General features: G+C 44.5%; 1 protein-coding gene across 1 annotated transcript in view; it reads left to right on the plus strand.

Annotated features, from left to right (window-relative positions):
- Window positions 1-18,287, plus strand: part of LOC139323098 (protein CEPU-1-like) — a 177,053-nt gene that overhangs the window by 128,789 nt on the left and 29,977 nt on the right. The window contains exons 2-3 of the mRNA XM_070952318.1: window positions 9,653-9,787; window positions 12,493-12,613. Of these exons, the coding sequence (XP_070808419.1) occupies window positions 9,653-9,787; window positions 12,493-12,613 (256 nt within the window). The remainder of the gene's footprint in view (window positions 1-9,652; window positions 9,788-12,492; window positions 12,614-18,287) is intronic.

The following is an 18,287-nucleotide window of genomic DNA, read 5'->3' on the forward strand; positions in this document are numbered from 1 at the left end:
TGCCTATATTTTCCCCCCCCTCCTCATCTGTCTTCCTTGAAAATTACTGACTGGGGGATAACACCTTTGCAAGTTTCCTTCCACTTAAATCCGGAACTGATGAGCTCAGCATTTCTTTCCTGCTGAAATAGTCCTCAAAGAATTCTAGAAATGAAACTTGGAAAAGAATAGATGTTCAGAGCTCATCACAATAGATGTAGGTTGCCTAACAAGGCATCATGGCAGTTTGATTCTTCACAGAGGTCTAGGATAGAGAGGCTCTAAACAGTAATATTGTTATTATATTTATTATATTATATTATATTATATTATATTATATTATATTATATTATATTATATTATATTATATTATATTATATTATATTATATTATATTATTATCCTATCCTATCCTATCCTATCCTATCCTATCCTATCCTATACTATACTATACTATACTATACTATACTATACTATACTATACTATAATAATATTATAAATATTATATATAATATTTATATATAAATATTAAAATATAAATATAAACAATAATATTGTACTGCAAACTAGGGCATACAAAACCTTTGCTAGACCAATTCTCGAATACAGCTCATCTGCCTGGAACCCGCACTGTATATCGGACATTAATACAATTGAGCGAGTCCAGAGATATTTCACGAGAAGAGTCCTCCACTCTTCTGCTCACAATAGAATCCCTTATGCCACCAGGCTTGAAATTTTGGGATTAGATAATTTACGCCTTCGGTCTGACCTAAGCGTAGTACACAAAATTATCTGCTACAACGTCCTACCTGTCAATGACTACTTCAGCTTCAACTGCAATAATACACGAGCACACAATAGATAAAAAACTTAAGGTAAACTGCTCCAAACTTAATTGCAGAAAATATGACTTCAGCAACAGAGTGGTCAATGCCTGCAATGCACTACCTGACTCTGTGGTTTCTTCCCCAAACCCCCAAAACTTTAACCTTAAATTGTCTGTTGACCTCACCCCATTCCTAAGAGGTCTGTAAGGGGCGTGCATAAGCGCACCAATGTACCTACCATTCCTACTGTCCCCATATATTTGTATCCTTATCCTGTATTTATTGATTGATTGATTGTTTGATTGATTGATTGATTGATTCGATTTACATGCCGCCCTTCTCCGGAGACTCAGGGCGGCTTACAATGTGTTAAGCAATAGCCTTCATACTATTTTGTATATACCTGCTTAGTAGGGCTTTCGGGGGCCCCTAAGCGGTGTTCTTTTTTTATACAAAGTCAGCTTATTGCCCCCACAATCCGGGTCCTCATTTTACCTACCTCGAAAGGATGGAAGGCTGAGTCAACCTTGAGCCTGGTGAGATTTGAACTTGCAGTAATTGCAGGCAGCTGGTGCTACTTAACTAATTGTAGACAGCTGGAATTAAATTACAATGCATTAGTCTGCTGAGCTATCCAGGCTCCTTTTCTTTTGTTGGCAGGGTGATGTCTCTGCTTTTTAGTATGGTTAATCTGTTAGTATGTATTTACATTGGGGTTGTTTCTTTGTTTCTTTGTTTGAGCTCAAAACTGGAGATTGATGGGCAAATGTCCAGAACAGGGAACAAATTTCTCGTGACACTACTTTGCATAATACGTGTCAGTTCCTCTCCAACACCCAAATAAATTTCATGAGTCACTGGAGAAACCCCAGAGAATCTATCTTTACCAGGGTCCCCTTGAGAATTGGTGCTGAATTTATCTCCAGGACACAACTGGGTGGAGTAGATATTTCTGACTTAAGTGCGCCCATTCATCTGTTTCATTATTTCCCCGTGAAAGAACAGACTGAGAAGTTAATTGAGTAACTAATTCTGAAAGAATTATCCAAGAAGTAAAGTGAGTTTCTCCTGCAAAGCCTCTTAATCTTTTTTTTTTTTTTTTTTTTGTAAGTTAGAGGACAAATCACATTGGAGGAAGCTTGGGGATTTACAGTCCATTGTATACGGTCCTCAAATCACTTTTTTTAAAAAAAGAAAAAAGAAAAGAAATTGATAGCTATGTAATGGATAAGTTTTAAGAAAGGATAATTTTCTATTGCCGGCCTTGAGAAAGAGAAAATGAAAGCCCCTCAGTTATAAACATGTCCTATAAATTAGCCCTATTGTGTTACTTGAAATGAAGATTTTAGTATAGCAAATGTGTGTGAAAAGGAACGTCATTCTTTTCACCAACAATTATTGAAATGTAATGGCATTGCAAAACCCGTTGCAGTGTAGGAGAGAGCAAGGCAAAGGTGATGTGGGATCCTTCCTATTTTTTTCCCCGGTAGTATATATGTATATATGTGTGTGTGTGTGTGTCTGTTTTCTTTTCTTTTTGTAGGCCTTTATGTGTATTTCTCTTTAGTCGGGTTCTTCCTACGTAAACCAAGATTTTTATGCAGCCCTAGTTCAGTGAAATCACAATCCATTAGTTTCTAGGCTTTTTTCAGGCAGCCAGCAAGCACCCTGCTGCCCATTGGGAGACTAAGGAGACTAAGACCAGCGGTGGGTTCCTCCTGGTTCGGTCCGGTTCGGCCGAGCCGGTAGCGGTGACAATATGACGTCACCAAATCGGTTCTCCCCCCCCCCCCGCCCTCCCACCCCCCCCACCCCCCGCACATTATTCTTACCTCTTATTTGGTCCCACCCCCGAATCTATTGCTGTCTCCTGAGTCCCAGCTGATGACTAGAGGGAAAAAAAACTGTTTAAACTCTTGCCGCGGGGCTTCAAAGGGCCGTCCTACAGCCGATCAGCGTTAAAAGCAAACAAATGAGTCGGGTCGTAAGTGCAAGGACTGGTGGTAAGTGCGAGGACCTTCCAGAAATGACTCTGACCAGCTAGCCACGCCCACCTAGTCACATGACCTCCAAGACCACACCCACAAAATAAGCCACGCCCACAGAACCGGTAGTAAAAAAATTTAGAACCCACCCCTGACTAAGACTAAGTCTCCCAATGGGCAGCAGGGTGCTTGCTGGCTGCCTGAAAAAAGCCTAGAAACTAGTGGATTGCGATTTCACTGAACTAGGGCTGCATAAAAATCTTGGTTTACGTAGGAAGAACCTGACTAAAGACACACACACACACACATACACACACACACACATATACATACATATACATACATACATACATACATACATACATACATACATACATATATAAACACTCTCTCTCTCTCTCTCTCTCTCTCTCTCTCTCTCTCTCTCTCTCTCTCTCTCTCTCTCTCTCTCTCTCTCTCACACACACACACACACACACACACATCAGTAGTGGGATTCAAATCCTGTCACTACTGGTTCACTTGTGTGTGGGCATGCGCTCTCGCGCGCAATGCTTCTGCACATGCGCAAAGACATCCGGGCAGGTGGGGAGAGCCTCCCGCAGCTGCCGCTACCGGTTTGCCTGAACTGGGGCGAACCGGTAGCAACCCAACACACACACACACATATTGTATAAGCAGCTTGTGAGAGAAAAAAAAATCAGTTGTGAAAATAAAATAAAAACCAGAGTGTCCATCACCATTCTCTCTTTAAGAGATCTAGTGGGTACAGCCCTGTTTATCTATTTATCTATTTATCTATCTGTTTATCTGTTTATTTATCTGTTTGTTTGTTTATCTATTTATTAGATTTTTTTATTCATTAGATTTATTTATTTTTTTATTTATTACTTTTTTATCCCAAACATTATTATTTTATAAATTAACTCAAGGTGGCAGAAATTTGTAATATTCGTTCCTCTTCCTATTTTCCCCACAACAACAACAACCCTGTGAGGTGGGTTTTGGCCAAAAAGTCACCCAGCCAGCTTTCGTACCTAAGCAGGAACTGGAACTCACAGTACCGTGGTGATTGGCCCAAAGTCACCCAGCCAGCTTTCATGCCTAAAATCGAACTAGAACTCACAGTCTCTTGATGATTGACCCAAAGTCACCCAGCCAGCTTTCATGCCTAAAATCGAACTAGAACTCACAGTCTCTTGATGATTGACCCAAAGTCACCCAGCCAGCTTTCATGCCTAAAATCGAACTAGAACTCACAGTCTTCTGGTTTCTAGGCCAGCACCTTAATCTCTAGGCCATGAGGTGAACCCATGGCACGCGTGCCACAGGCGGCACGCGGAGCCATGTCGCCTGGCACGCCAGCTCAGCTCTCTCTAGGAGTCTCTGGAGGCTGGGGACAGCAAAAAACATTACTTCCTGTCCAACTGAAAATTGGAAAACGGGCCATTTTGGGCCTCCGGAGGGCCTTCAAGGGGGTGGGGAAGGCTGTTTTAGCCCTCCCCAGATGCATAGAGAGGATTTGGAGCCAGGTGAGAAAGAAAAACGGGCCTACTGGGCCATTGCGTGCCAGGAGTGGGGGGAGGGGGGTTGCGCGAGCATGCACAGGGCGGAGCACATAGAATTATGGGTGTGGACATGTGTGCGAACCTCCCCTGCCCCCCCTCTTTCTGGCACACGATGGCAAAAAGGTTAGCCATCACTGCACTAAGCCAAACTGGTATTGTACTTGGCTACTGTAAAAAGATGTTGGAACGCCAGAATTTCATTTACACTTTAAGGCATTGTGTCTTTCGGAACATTTGTGGTAGGATAGTTTTTTGTTATTACTAGCTCAGTTACTCCTCCCTCCCTCTCTCTCTCTCTCTCTCTCTCTCTCTCTCTCTCTCTCTCTCTCTCTTGTGTCGTGGGAGATGTGTAAAGGTTCTCCCTGCCATTGTCATCCAATGGCAGAAAACAGCTGTCCAGAGCTAATTTATTTCCTAATGCTGCAGCAATGTTAATTCATAATTTACACTGGTAATTCGAGCTATTATTAATTTCAGATGGTGTAGGGCAAGCCTAATTAAAATATGACACCATTTGCCAGGCATATGTACCAAGGACTACCATTTAAAATTAATGGGAATATTAAGTGTGACACTGGTCTCAGACATTCTTTGCTCAGTAATTACATCATTACGGCTGCAAATATTTGATAAAAGAAGATGGAGTGGTCTAAAAGAAATAAATAAGACAATGCTACCCATCTTCCTCTCTCTCTCTCTCTCTCTCTCTCTCTCTCTCTCTCTCTCTCTCTCTCTCTCTCTCTTTTTTTTACTCACTTCTTACAATCCTTAAAGGAATCTCCCTTCCCTTCCCTTCTCTCCTTCCTCCCTTTCTTCCTCCCCTTGCAAGTTTTCTTGATTCCATATTTGATTTGTTTCTCTTCTGATGTCAGAGATCAAGGCTGTTTTGAATAAGTGAACAAAGCTGCGGTGCACACAGCCCCTGTGATTTTTTTTAATTTTATTTTACCCCTCGCTACACACAGCTTCGCTCACCAAAACAGACATACTCGTTGCGTTAACAAGTTAGAACCGTGATTATTAAAAGATGAGCTCTATACGGGCTTTGATATATAGCAAATCAGCAGAAAGGTTGGTCTGCGGAGACCTCCGGCAATTTTCAAGCGGTCTGGGCGAACACAGTGTGTGTGCATTTGGGAAGACTTTGGGGAATGGTTGTACTATATTAAAAAAAAAAAATTGATTCTGAGGCGTTTTAACTCTCTAATGCCAGACCTGGGCCTTTTTACAGTCTCTGGGCCCACCTCTTGCCCTTTGGCTGTCCCTGCCTGGCCCACGTGAAGTCAATCAGAAATTAGAAATCAAATGTAAACAAGTGCGCACCGTGCACGCAATACAACTGTGTGGCTTTTATTTTGAAGACAACTCTTTTGTTGTTGTTGTTGTCGTCATCATCACAAAGGTGCTTTTTCAAGAGGCAACTGGACTTTCTGTTTTTTTTTCTTTGAAGACGTTTCACTTGTCATCCAGGACGTTTCTTCAGCTCTGACAAGATGGTGAGGGAATGGAAGGATTTATATTCTTCAGTTAGTCAAGCAGTGTCGACTGGCGGCCCCCAGGGGGAGGGCCTTCTCTGTGGGGGCACCCACTATCTGGAACGAGCTCCCCCCGGAGATACGGAGGATCCCGGATCTGCGCACTTTCCACCGTGCTCTTAAGACCCTCCTATTCCAGCAAGCCGGCCTGGCCTAATTTTCTCCCCTTTCTTTTAAATTTTTAAATTGAAATTTTAATTTGTTTTAAACTATTGGGATTTTTAATTGTCTTGGGCTAAATTATTTAATTTGGTTTTAATTGTGTTTCTAACTTTTGTATTTATGTATTTTATTTTGCGCCTGTTCACCGCCCTGAGTCCTTCGGGAGTAGGGCGGTATATAAATTTAATAAAACATAAACATAAAACATATACATATATATTTATATGTCCTGGAACCAGGAGCACTACTCAGGTGACCCTGAGGACACGGATAAACCTCCAAGTGCTTCCACCACCCTCTAAAAAGGATGCAAATGACCAGCTGTCTGCAAGGAGTATAAATCCTTCCATTCCCCACCATCCTGTCAGAGCTGAAGAAGCTTCTTGGATGAGAAGTGAAATCTTTTCAAAGAAAAAACCAGAAAGTCCAGTTGGCTCCTGAAAAAAAAGCACCTTTGGGACAACCATGACCTGGATGACCGAGAATCTCTACAGATTTATATGATCCTGACCAAAAAGTGTTGATGTTTTCAAGAATGAAAGAGAGAGAGGATCTCTCACACTTCTCCAACCAGAATTTAGCAGAGACTCAGGGACTTCTAGCCTTCAGACGAGAAAACTCGTTTCCTAGGTGAATGCTTGGCAGACATCTCACAGACACGGCAAACCAGAGTTGAGACAAAAGAAATGATTGCTCATTTCTTTTGCTTGTGGGAGTGTGCGGGCGTCTCTTATGCCCATGATGTTCCAAGTGATGCTTTATTCTTCCCACAAATTAATGGACTCCATTCAGGGGGCTTTGGTGGCCTTGAAATCCAGCAGTTGCTCTGTTTGCTTATATCTCAGCCAATCTGGATCTGGGAGATGCAGCTATTCAGCTTAGTTGAACAGAACAGAAAACAGAACAGAACAGAACAGAACAGAACAGAACAGAACAACAGAGTTGGAAGGGACCTTGCAGGTCATCTAGTCTGACCCCCTCCCCACCCAAGCAGGAGACCCTACACTAGTGATGGCTAACCTTTTTGCCGTCACATGCCAAAAGTGGGGGTAGCGCACGGGGGGGGGGTCACACACGCATGTGCCCACACCCATAATTCAATGTGCCCTGCGTATGCACGCAACCCCCCCCCCCGGTGCTCCCCCCCACTTTTGGCACTTGATGGCACAGTGGGCCCGGTAGGCCCGTTTTTCACCCTCCCCAGACTCCAGAGGCTTTCTTGGAGCCTGGGGAGAGTGAAAAACAGGTCTTCCGATCCTACCAGAAGTTGGCAAACGGGCCATTTCCGGCCTCCAGAGGGCCTCCAGAGTTGTGAGGAAGGCCGTTTCCCGCCCTCCCCAGGCTCCTAGAAAACCTCTGGAGCCTGGGGAGGGTGAAAAATGGGCCCAGAAGGCCCGAAAGTCAGCTGGCCGGCGTGCGCATATGCACTGGAGCTGAGCTAGGGCAACGCTCGCGTGCCCACTGATATGGCTTCGCGTGCCACCTGTTCGCCATCATGGCCCTACACCATTTCTGACAGATGGCAGTCTAGTCTCTTCTTGAGAGCTTCGAGGGATGATAGGATAGGAGAGGTTTCTGTGGGGCAAGGCTGAGGGAGAGAAGGGGATAGGATAGGAGAGGCTTCTGTGGGGCAAGGCTGAGGAGAGAAGGGGATAGGATAGGGGAGGTTTCTGTGGGGCAAGCCTGAGGGAGAGAAGGGGATAGGATAGGAGATGTTTCTGTGAGGCAAGCTTGAAGGAGAGAAGGGATAGGATAGGATAGGATAGGATAGGCTTCTATGAGGCAAGGCTGAGGGAGAGAAGGGGAGAGGAGAGGCCGATCGTAACTACTCATAAATTTTCAAGCTGTAAGTGTCGATTTATGAAGCCCGATCACATAGATTCGTAGCAGAGCACGGGTATTCAGATAGTAGTTCATGTACATAAGATCTTAAGAGACTTTCTCACAAAGCTTTGTAATTCATCTATTCCCACTCCACCCCACCCCGCCACTGTGGTCATGGATGGACCAGCTCAAAAGTTTATTCCAAGGGCTTTCCAGGATGATGGTGATGTATTGGATACATAATGCAATATCCCACTATTTCCTGGGGGAAATCCTGGGGGAAATGTATCATTAGAGAAATGTGTGGGGTTTTCTTCCTGTTTCTACCAAGTATAAGGGTGAACAAACTGTAATCAACAGCCTGCTTGACCTGGTATGGTGGCTTCTAGTCTTTCTCACCCAGATGGTCTATCCAGGTTAAAATTACAACCCAAACAGAAAACAGAACTTTATTTTAGAGTAGGGGACAATTAGGGTTAGGGTTAGGGTCAGTATATGGCCCCAATTGGAATAGAGCAAGCCTTCTAATTGTCTTTGCAATAATCCCTACTTTAGAAAATATTTCTTTGTTTGATTACCTCTATACAAAAAACATGCCCCAAGTAGATTTCGGGTAATGTCGTTACTGTAGGTTAAGAGATTTTAAGGAAACACTCTTTGTCTCATTTGAAATCAGGATTTCCTCTGCTGTAGATGAAGGGAATAGTCCCACTCCAGCATCTTCAAAGAAATCAAGAGTCTTAGAACCTTTTGCACAAAGGTATTTGGGGAGGGGGGCGGGCAGGTTGCCAAGCCGGGCCGCCTCCGAGCTCATTCAGATGCCCTGTGTCTGTTTTCCACATCAAGAGACACAATAAATGAAGAGAATGTTTTGATAGTAGAATCTAGAAGTACCAATAGCATTCGTGCTGCATGAAAGATGATATCTGGCGACAAGTTACTTCCTCTTTTTTCTGTATTTTATCACCTTATTGCATTGCTACATAGTCTAGCTCTGTTATCTTTCTTTCTTTCTCTTTCTTTCTTTCTTTCTTTCTTTCTTTCTTTCTTTCTTTCTTTCTTTCTTTCTTCCTCCCTTTCTTTCTTTCTCCTTCCTTCTTCCTTCCTTCCTTCCTTCCTTTCTCTTTCCTTCCCTCCTTCCCACCTTCCTTCATCTTTTTCTTTCTTTCTTTTTTCCTTCCTTTGCTCTCTATTTTATTTCTTCCTTCCTTCCTTCCCTCCCTCCTTCCTTCCTTCCTTCCTTCCTTCCTTCTTCCTTCCTTCCTTTCTTTCTTTCTTACTTTCTCCTTCCTTCCTTCCCTCCTTTCCTCCTTCTTCATCTTTTCCTTCCTTGCTCCTCTTTTCTTTCTTTCCTTCTTTCTCCTTCCCTCTTTCCTTCCTTCCCTCCTTCCCTTGTTCTCTATTCTTTCTTTCTTTCTCCTTCCTTCCTTCCCTTCTTCCCACCTTCCTTCCTTCCTTCCCTCCTTCCCACCTTCCTTCATCTCTCTCTTTCTTTCTTTCTTTCTTTCTTTCTTTCTTTCTTTCTTTCTTTCTTTCTTTCTTTTTTCCTTCCTTTGCTCTCTATTTTATTTCTTCCTTCCCTCCTTCCCATCTTCCATCTTTTCCTTCCTTCCTTCCTTTCTTCTTTCTTTCTCCTTCCTTCCTTCCTTCCTTCCTTCCTTCCTTCCTTCCTTCCTTCCTTCCCTCCTTCCCTCCTTCCTTCCTTGCTCCTCTTTTCTTTCTTTCCTTCTTTCTTTCTTTCCTTCTTTTTCCTATTTGGCCCTCTCCAGCTTCAGGATTCATGAGTGAAGATGAATACTTGGAGATCACGAGCATCACCCGGGAACAATCGGGGGAGTACGAGTGCAGTGCCTCCAACGATGTTGCAACTCCTGTTGTGCGGAGAGTAAAAGTCACCGTAAACTGTGCGTAACATTGCATTTTTCTTTACCCTGCAGCTCAGAGGAACGAGGATTCACTCCTTCTTTGGGGTGAATATTCTATTTAATCTTCAAGGGATGGACAACAACATTCAGATGCTTTATCTGAGATCTAACATACCATATTTTTCAGACTATAAGACGCACCTAAATTTAGAAGAGGAAAACAACAAAAAAAAGTTTTTGGCTACCATGTGCCCCATTTTCGGGCCTTTTTTCTGCCCTTTTCCAGCCTTTTTTTTTTTAGACCATTTTTGAGGCTTTTTTCAGACCATTTTCGAAACTTTTTCGAAGCCTCTGTTTTTGAGGCTTTTTCCAGCCTATTTTTGAGGCTTTTTTTCAGCCCATTTTCGAGGCTTTTTTCAGCCTGTTTTCGAGGCTTTTTTCAGCCCGTTTTTTCAGAAAAAAGAATAAAGGCTGAAAAAGGCTGAAAAAAAGGCCCGAAAACAGGGTGTGCGGAGGCCAAAAAATGGCCGGCAGGTGGGCAGGGCTATGGCAATATTCGGTCTATAAGACACACAGACATTTTCACCCCCTTTTGGGAGACAAAAAAGTGCATCTTATAGTCTGAAAAATATGGTATTACAGTACTCAATTTAACCAAGAATGCTCACTGGATATTTTAACAGATTGAATCTAGGACCTTATTCATTAAAATGATGTGGTCCACCACTGAGCCAACATGCCTTTTTTATTTATTTATTTATTTATTTAAAACAATACATCAAAAAAAAAGAAATAGTCAGACAAATGATCGCGACAGGAACTTTACATGATATTTACAGTTTCTACGGTATGTAGGCTTCAGTCAGATTTAACATATATTAAACAAAATCCTGGTTATACTTGACTTTTTGGGCGTCTGTTGTTCAACCAAACCAAAAGCCTTCTTAATGCACATTTGCCCCAGTTTAGACAACTACTAAGAGGAAGGAAAACAGATCTGTTCCAAACTGAAGCATGTCTTCTTTTTTTTTCCTCTGTAAATTTTATTTTTTATTCAAAAAGTTAAAATTGCAAACATGGAAAATGAACATTATGAAAACACAACAAAATTAGACAAAATATGGATCCAAAGGACCAAAAAGCAAACAAACATAGATATACATCTATTGTCCCCACCTAGCTGAATACTGGCAAATATATTGCAACAGGGATAATTTCTTCCCCTTGTGAAAAAGGATACCTGCCCTAAAATAAAATGCTTCACAAACTGAAGCATGTATTCTAGGGCAGGTATGCTTTCTCAAACTTGACAGTCTATTATGTGTTGGGATTGCAATTCCCAATGTGTTTGCTGAATTGGTAGCCTTCCTTTGTATGCATGGATACAGATGTGCACCCAGGTATTCCATTCTGCAGGCAAACCTACATTCATTTAGAGCAGGGGTCTCCAACTTTGGCCACGTTAAGCCTGGCGGACTTCAACTCCCAGAAAAGCTGGCTGGGGAATTTTGGGAGTTGAAGTCCGCCAGGCTTAACATGGCCAAGGTTGGAGACCCCTGATTTAGAGGTTAACTTAACCCTTATTACCTTATATTTTTGCTGTGGCATTGACTTATGTGTCCTTACACACTACCATCCTTGGGAGGCACCTCCTCTTGTACCCCTAGCAAAGAATCTGAAAAGAAGTGATGGACTGTCACTCTGAAGGTTACAGATGTTTGTAGCCAAAAATCATTACCCTGTTTCCCCGAAAATAAGACATCCCCTGATAATAAGCCCAATCGGGCTTTGGAGCGCATGCGCTAAAATAAGCCTCCCCCCTGAAAATAAGCCCTCCCCAAAAATATTTAAACACAGAGCTGGAAATCAGGTAAGATGGCAAGAGGAGTCCCAATCTTGCTCCATGCGCCCCAAAATAATAAGACCTCCACAAAAATAAGGCCAAGCACTTATTTCGGGGTTCAAAAAAAATATAAGACAGGGTCTTATTTTCGGGGAAACACGGTAATTGTTCCATGCCTGTGAGATTGTGGATTATATATATATATATATATATTGTTGAATATTTTATCACAACTGGAAGTTCTTTCTTTCAGATTAGCTTTAAAGCAATCTTATCAGGTTTTGGGCATTATTTTCCGACACCAGATGTTTTCTAAGAGGATCTTGCAAATGAAACTCAAATGGCTTGTTGTAAGGCACTCCTCAAGGAAGGAAAGTTTTTGAACCAATGTTAAAAGAAAAAAGAAAAGAAATCTATTCCCTAGATCAATGATGGCAAACCTTTTTGCTGTCATGTGCCAAAAGTGGGGGGAGTGCAGGGGGGGCGTGCGCACGCATGCCCACACCCATAATTCAATGCTCCCCGCCCCCCACGGATGTGCGCGTGACACCCTCCCCCCCACGTTCCCCATCCTTTTGGCATGCGATGGCATGGTGGGCCTGGTAGGCCTGTTTTTCGCTCTCCCCAGGCTCCAGAGACTTTCTAGGAGCCTGGGGAGGGCGAAAACTGCCTTCCCCACACCACCCAGAGGCCCTCCGGAGATCAGAAACGGCCCATTTCCCGACTTCCGGTGGGCCCAGAAGGCCCGAAAATCAGCTGGCTGGCACACACATATGCGCCGGAGCTGAACTAGGGCAATGCTTGTGTGTCCACTGATATGGCTTCGTGTGCCAACTGTGGCACGCGTGCCATAGGTTCGCCATCACGGCCCTAGATACTTAACTTGTTCCTTTCTCTGCAGACCCACCGTATATCTCAGACACCAAGAACACTGGCGTGCCAGTGGGTCAGAAGGGCATCCTTCAGTGTGAGGCCTCTGCAGTTCCATCAGCGGAATTCCAGTGGTATAAAGATGACAAACGGTACATGAATTACTCAAGTGGGGGCGGGGGGCGATGTGGGATGTGTCGTCACAGTTGCTAAAACAGAAATGACCCATTCTTTAAGAATCTTGTATTTCTGCTACCATGCAAACAGAGGAAATTGGAGGAAAAGGACAGCATGTGTGTGTGAATGTATGTGTGTGGATTTGTATGTGCACACAAATCGATGTCCATTGTATAGACTCACAGGTGCCGCAGTGGCTCAAACCTGCTGGGTTTGTCGGCCAGAAAGCTAGCAGCCCTGGCTTGAGACCAGGGTTGGGGTGAGCTCCTGTTCCTTGCTCCATCTCCTGCCAACCTAGTAGTTCGAAAGCATGCAATGTGAGTAGATAAACAAGTACCACTTTGGTAGGTAGTTAACAATGCTCTGTGATGTCATGCTGGCCACATGACCAGAGAAATGTCTTCGGACAGCACTGGCTCAATGGCCTTGAAATGAAGATGAGCACCAATCCCTATAGTCAGCAACGACTAGTGGAGCAAAATCCGCAAGAATTCCTTTACACACACACACACACACACACACACACACACACACACACACACACACCACACACACACACACATATATATAATCACACAATTGTAAATGGATGTTCAGCCCATCGAGTCTAACCCTGGTTTATTTGAAGGAGACTGACAGATTGCTGTTTGCTTCTTCCTCTCTGTCGGAGGCCAGCTGACAGAGAGGAGTTAGTCACCTCCTTCAGTAAATCTCCTTCTCCTACGCATCCAATGTTTTGTGTTCTCCACTTACCGCTATTTTCATTCATCACCGATCAACCTTGTCCTGCTCCATTCTACCTTCCGTATTCCCTTTGTTTAACTATCGGTTGTTTTGTTAGGAGAAATTCAAATTGTGAGCGGCTTGGACCTGATTTCTTTCTTTCTTTTTTTTTTTTTTGCCAATTATAAGTTATTCTGTAAAGAAGATTGATGGCACTGGCATTTGAAAGCAATTCTGTCAAACGGGAGGTGCTCCGGTGCTCGTTGCAGAGATCCTTGGCACAGAAATACGCTTTTCTCTATACATGATCTGCAAATATTTTGAATAACAGCTCTTGTTGTTAGGATTCATGCCAGAGATTCTCTGACACAATTCTTCCAAGATTCAGACATGGAGACTATTTATCACAGGTCCCAAGGCATGAAAAGGCAGGATATGATCATTGTTAAGAGTTCTCACAGTGGATTCCTGTAGTTCTCATAGCTGATGTTAAAAAACTGGGTCATTCTCCACTATTAATGATCACAAGGAGACAAACTATAGAGATCCGTTCAAAAATGACCATAAAGATATCATCCATCTGATGAAGATATTATTTTCAGTCATGGGGCAAACTCCAATTATGGGAATCATTTCATCAATTATCCTAGTTGCAAACCATTATGAGTTGCTCCAGAGCAAGCCAGCGCAGTGTAACATAAAACAAGAAAACGTAGAAAGGAACCAGATAAATAAAACAAAAGCAAAACATAAGAATACCAGCAAAGTAATGCACTGGGAAGGGAATGGGATGAAGTAACTTGGATGGTGAAAAGGGTTAGGAAGACCATATTGCAACTGCTGAACAAAATATAGTTCTCTAAGTTGTATTTTGCTCCTTTCATCTCCAGATCTTTTTGGGAGGTCATCTCTTGTACTTTCCAGCTTGACGTAGCACTGTCAGGTTCCAAGTAATGCATCCATCACAATTTGAACTCCAAGGCATTCCTTTCTCTCAAAGAACAAATTTATTTAGATACACCATCTTGGCACTAACTGGTGAAAAGCCAGTACTGTAATTTCCAGGCTTTTCACCCCAATATAAGTTTCAGTTTCTCAAGTTCCCAAAATGAACTGTTGCATTGTCCAACCAAGATGGGAGCTGGTTGCTTGACAACTTCTCTCCTCTTCCTCTGGTCAACCAGCCATTGGAATATGGTTGACTCATCGGCTAGGAATGATGTTTTGACTGAAGGCTCCATCCTCCTTCAGCTTGAAACAGTGTCAATTTTTTTAATTTTTTTTAATTTTATTGAATTTGTATACCGCCCTACTCCTGAAGGACTCAGGGCGGTGAACAGCCATAGAATAAAACATATAGATACAAAATTTAAAATAAACTAAAACGACTTAAATAATTTGGCTGAACAAATTTAAAACCCCAATAATTTAAAAACAAATTTAAAATTTCCATTTAAAAAGGGGAAAGACTTAGGTCAGGCCAGCTTGATGAAACAAGAAAGTCTTGAGCGCCCGACGGAAGGTACGCCGATCCGGGATCCTCAATATCTCCGGGGGGAGCTCGTTCCAGATAGTAGGTGCCCCCACAGAGAAGGCTCTCCCCCTGGGGGCCACCAGTCGACATTGTTTGGCCAACGGCACCCGGAGGAGCCCCTCTCTGGGGGAGCGTACTGGTCGGTGGGAGACTATTGGTGGTAGCAGGCGGTCCCGTAAATAACCAGGTCCTAAACCATGGCGCGCTCTAAAGGTGATAACCAAAGCCTTGAAGCGCACTCACGCAGGAGAGGTGTTACATGGGAGCGCCATGTCACTCCCGTCACCACCCGCGTGGCCACACTCTTCAATTTAATTCATTCATTAAATTGAATTAATGTCAGAATACCCAAGGATACTAACAATCCCACACTCCAATCAAATTCAGGCTTGACAGGCACATGTTGGGTGACCAATTTGTAGAGGGTTGAATGTTAGATGGGAATGGAGCAAATCAGAGTCCTGTGGAAGAAAGGGACTTAGGGCTAGGTCCAGGGCTGGGCTGCTGTGGGTTCGCAGGGGTTCAGGAGAACCTTTAGCTAAGATTCTGGGCAGTTTGGAGAACCCCCAAATCCCACTCCTGGCTGGCCCCTCCCACCCCATCCTGCCCCTCCCAGGAGTCCCCACATGGCCCATTTTGGATGCAGGTAAATGCAGGGCGCACCCAGAGGCTTGGGAAGGGTGAAAGACAGGCTTACCAGAAGTTCAGGAAGACCAGAAATGGGCCCATTTCTGGCCTCCAGAGGGCCTCCGGAGCCTGGGGAGGCTGTTTTTGCCCTCCCTGAGGCTTGATGAAAGCCTCCGGAGCCTGGGGAGAGCAAAAATGCCCCCCCCCACCATGATGCAGGAGGCGGATTAGACCAAGCTCACCATGGCCACGCCGACTCAGCAACTGGGCAGAGAACCCCTTGCTAAAAAATTTTGAAGCCCACCCCTAGCTAGATCTTAGGGCTAGATCACTGGTGGGTTCCTCCCGGTTCAGTCCGGTTCAGCCAAGCCAGTAGCGGTGACGATATGACATCACCGAACCGGTTCTCCCCCCCTGCCCTCCCACCCCCCACTCACCCACGTTATTCTTACCTTTTATTTGGTCCCACCCCCAATCTATTGCTGCCTCCTGAGTCCCAGCTGATGACTCGAGGGGAAAAAAACTGTTTAAACTCTTGCCGCGGGGCTTCAAAGGGCCGTCCCTTTGCAAACAAATGAGTTGGGTCATAAGTGCGAGGACTGGTGGTAAGTGCGAGGACCTTCCAGAAATGACTCTGACCAGCTAGCCACGCCCACCTAGTCACATGACCTCCGAGCCACACCCACAAATTAAGCCACGCCCACAGAACCGGTAGTAAAAAAAATTAGAACCCACCCCTGGGCTAGATGTTCATTTGATGCCTGTGTCCCCTACTAACACTGACCAGAACATATCTAGAGGAAGGAGGAAAGATACTGTGATCTCTAAGGATACTGAGAGCTCAAGGAAGATCAGGAAGGATGCATGTATTCCCACCATCTCAGAAGATCAACAAGTGTGATCAATATCATTACCCTAGCTAGATTTAAATCCTGGTGAAAAGATCAGAAATGTTATCCTGAGTTAGTTGACGGATGCCCGGGCTACACAGTGGCAGGCCTTTTTTTTTCTTTTTCAATGAACTCATCTCCTGGAATGAGACGAAACCCCTGGCTAAACCAGTTGCAATATATATTTTAAGCGAAAGCTCTTCATAAAGGGATTGTGCGAACACGGAAAATTACATCAGTTCTGTCCCCAAGCGAGGAGCTCCAATCTAGTTACAGCGCTCAAATACATTAAATTATAGGTAGCAATACAATTTACAAACAACCGCAGCAGTCTTTTATAACTATTTTATCTCCGTGGTGAACTTGTGGCCATTCCTTCTCTTTCATGTTACAGCTCAGCTATTGGAATTCCCGCATTCATAGAAGACAACCTCTGTAGCTCGAGGTTGAACCGCGGGGTCCTTGGTGCATTCTGAGCGTGGTTGTGCATGGGAGATCTTACCTAGTCAGGCAGCAAAATGTCTTCAAGCAAATAACCAGGGTCGGAGAGCACCAAGGACTCAGAGGTGGGCGTCACATAATGTAACAACCGGTTTGCCCAGAACCGAAAATGTGAGCCTATGTGTGTGCGCCTTCCGTGTATGCACGCGGCGTCAAACACGGGATTATATAGGATGGGATAACGCCGGGGCGGGTGGGCAGGTGTGCGGGCCCACCTGCCCCGGAACTATCGGTTCGTCTGAACCGGTCCGAACCGGCAGCAGCAGGGGTGAAATCCAGCAAGTTCTGACAGGTTCTGGAGAACCGGCAGTAGAAATTTTCAGCAGTTCAGAGAACCAGCAAATACCTCCTCTGGCTGGCCCCAGAGTGGGGTGGGAATGGAGATTTTACAATATGCTTCCCCCAAGAGTGGGGAGGGAATGGGGATTTTGCAGTATCCTTCCCCTGCCATGCCCATCAAGCCACGCCCACCAAGCCACGCCCACAGAACCGCTAGTAAAAATAATTGTATTTCACCACTGGACGGCAGCTCACCTCTGCAAGGACTCCACAATTCACACATCGGCAGGATTAGATTCCTGCATTTGGCTCTAGAACGTGGAATTGCCTTTGAGTTTATTATTGATTAATTTAAACCAGGGGTGTCAAATACAAGGCCCACGGGTGTTCTGTCCCCGTCCCACACATGCACCCCCACAGACGGCCCGGCGTTAATAAGCCACACAACAAAATCTTTGAAGATAAAGCTGGCAGCAACCCAGTGGCTAGCTGCCAATTCAGACTTTACTCACACAAAACAAAGATTAGACTGCAAGCTTTCCAATAAAGCAGGCAAAGATTCCGCAATACAAGGATTAGTCCAAATGCAGTCCGACAAGGCAGGCAGAAGTCCAGTAACGCAGAGATCATGGATTATTTCAGTTTTTGCTCATCACAAACTGAACCAGCCACCACACCCACATTTATACCCTGTGGGGTGTGGTCCAGTGACTCAGCTAATCTCTGGCACGCCTTCCCCTCTGCTGCGCACACTTTTCCCTGCGCATCTGCCAAGGGTCCAGGCAGCACTTATCTCCTTCGTCGCTGTCCACCTGTGGCTGCAGGGATGTGCTTGGCTCTGGGCCTATCTTTTGGCCTTCAGTATCCTCCGGAGGCATTGCCAGAGAGGAGGGTCCTGGAGAGGGAGGCCTTGCCAACTCCTCTCCCTCACTCTCAGAGTCTGCATCTGTCGATAGCCCAGGCTCAGGCAACGGAGCCACAACAATGGGCTGCATGCAGCCCATGATGTGGTCAGATCTGGCCCACGGGGCCATCCTGTAATATAAGGGTTTGGCCCATGTCGCCTCGGCCCGGTCTACCCAATGTAGTTTCAGT

The sequence above is a fragment of the Pituophis catenifer genome, unplaced genomic scaffold (genome assembly GCF_029215685.1).
Source record: "Pituophis catenifer annectens isolate HBS135680 unplaced genomic scaffold, rPitCat1.0.hap2 SCAF_12, whole genome shotgun sequence".
Classification (NCBI taxonomy): Eukaryota; Metazoa; Chordata; class Lepidosauria; order Squamata; family Colubridae; genus Pituophis; species Pituophis catenifer.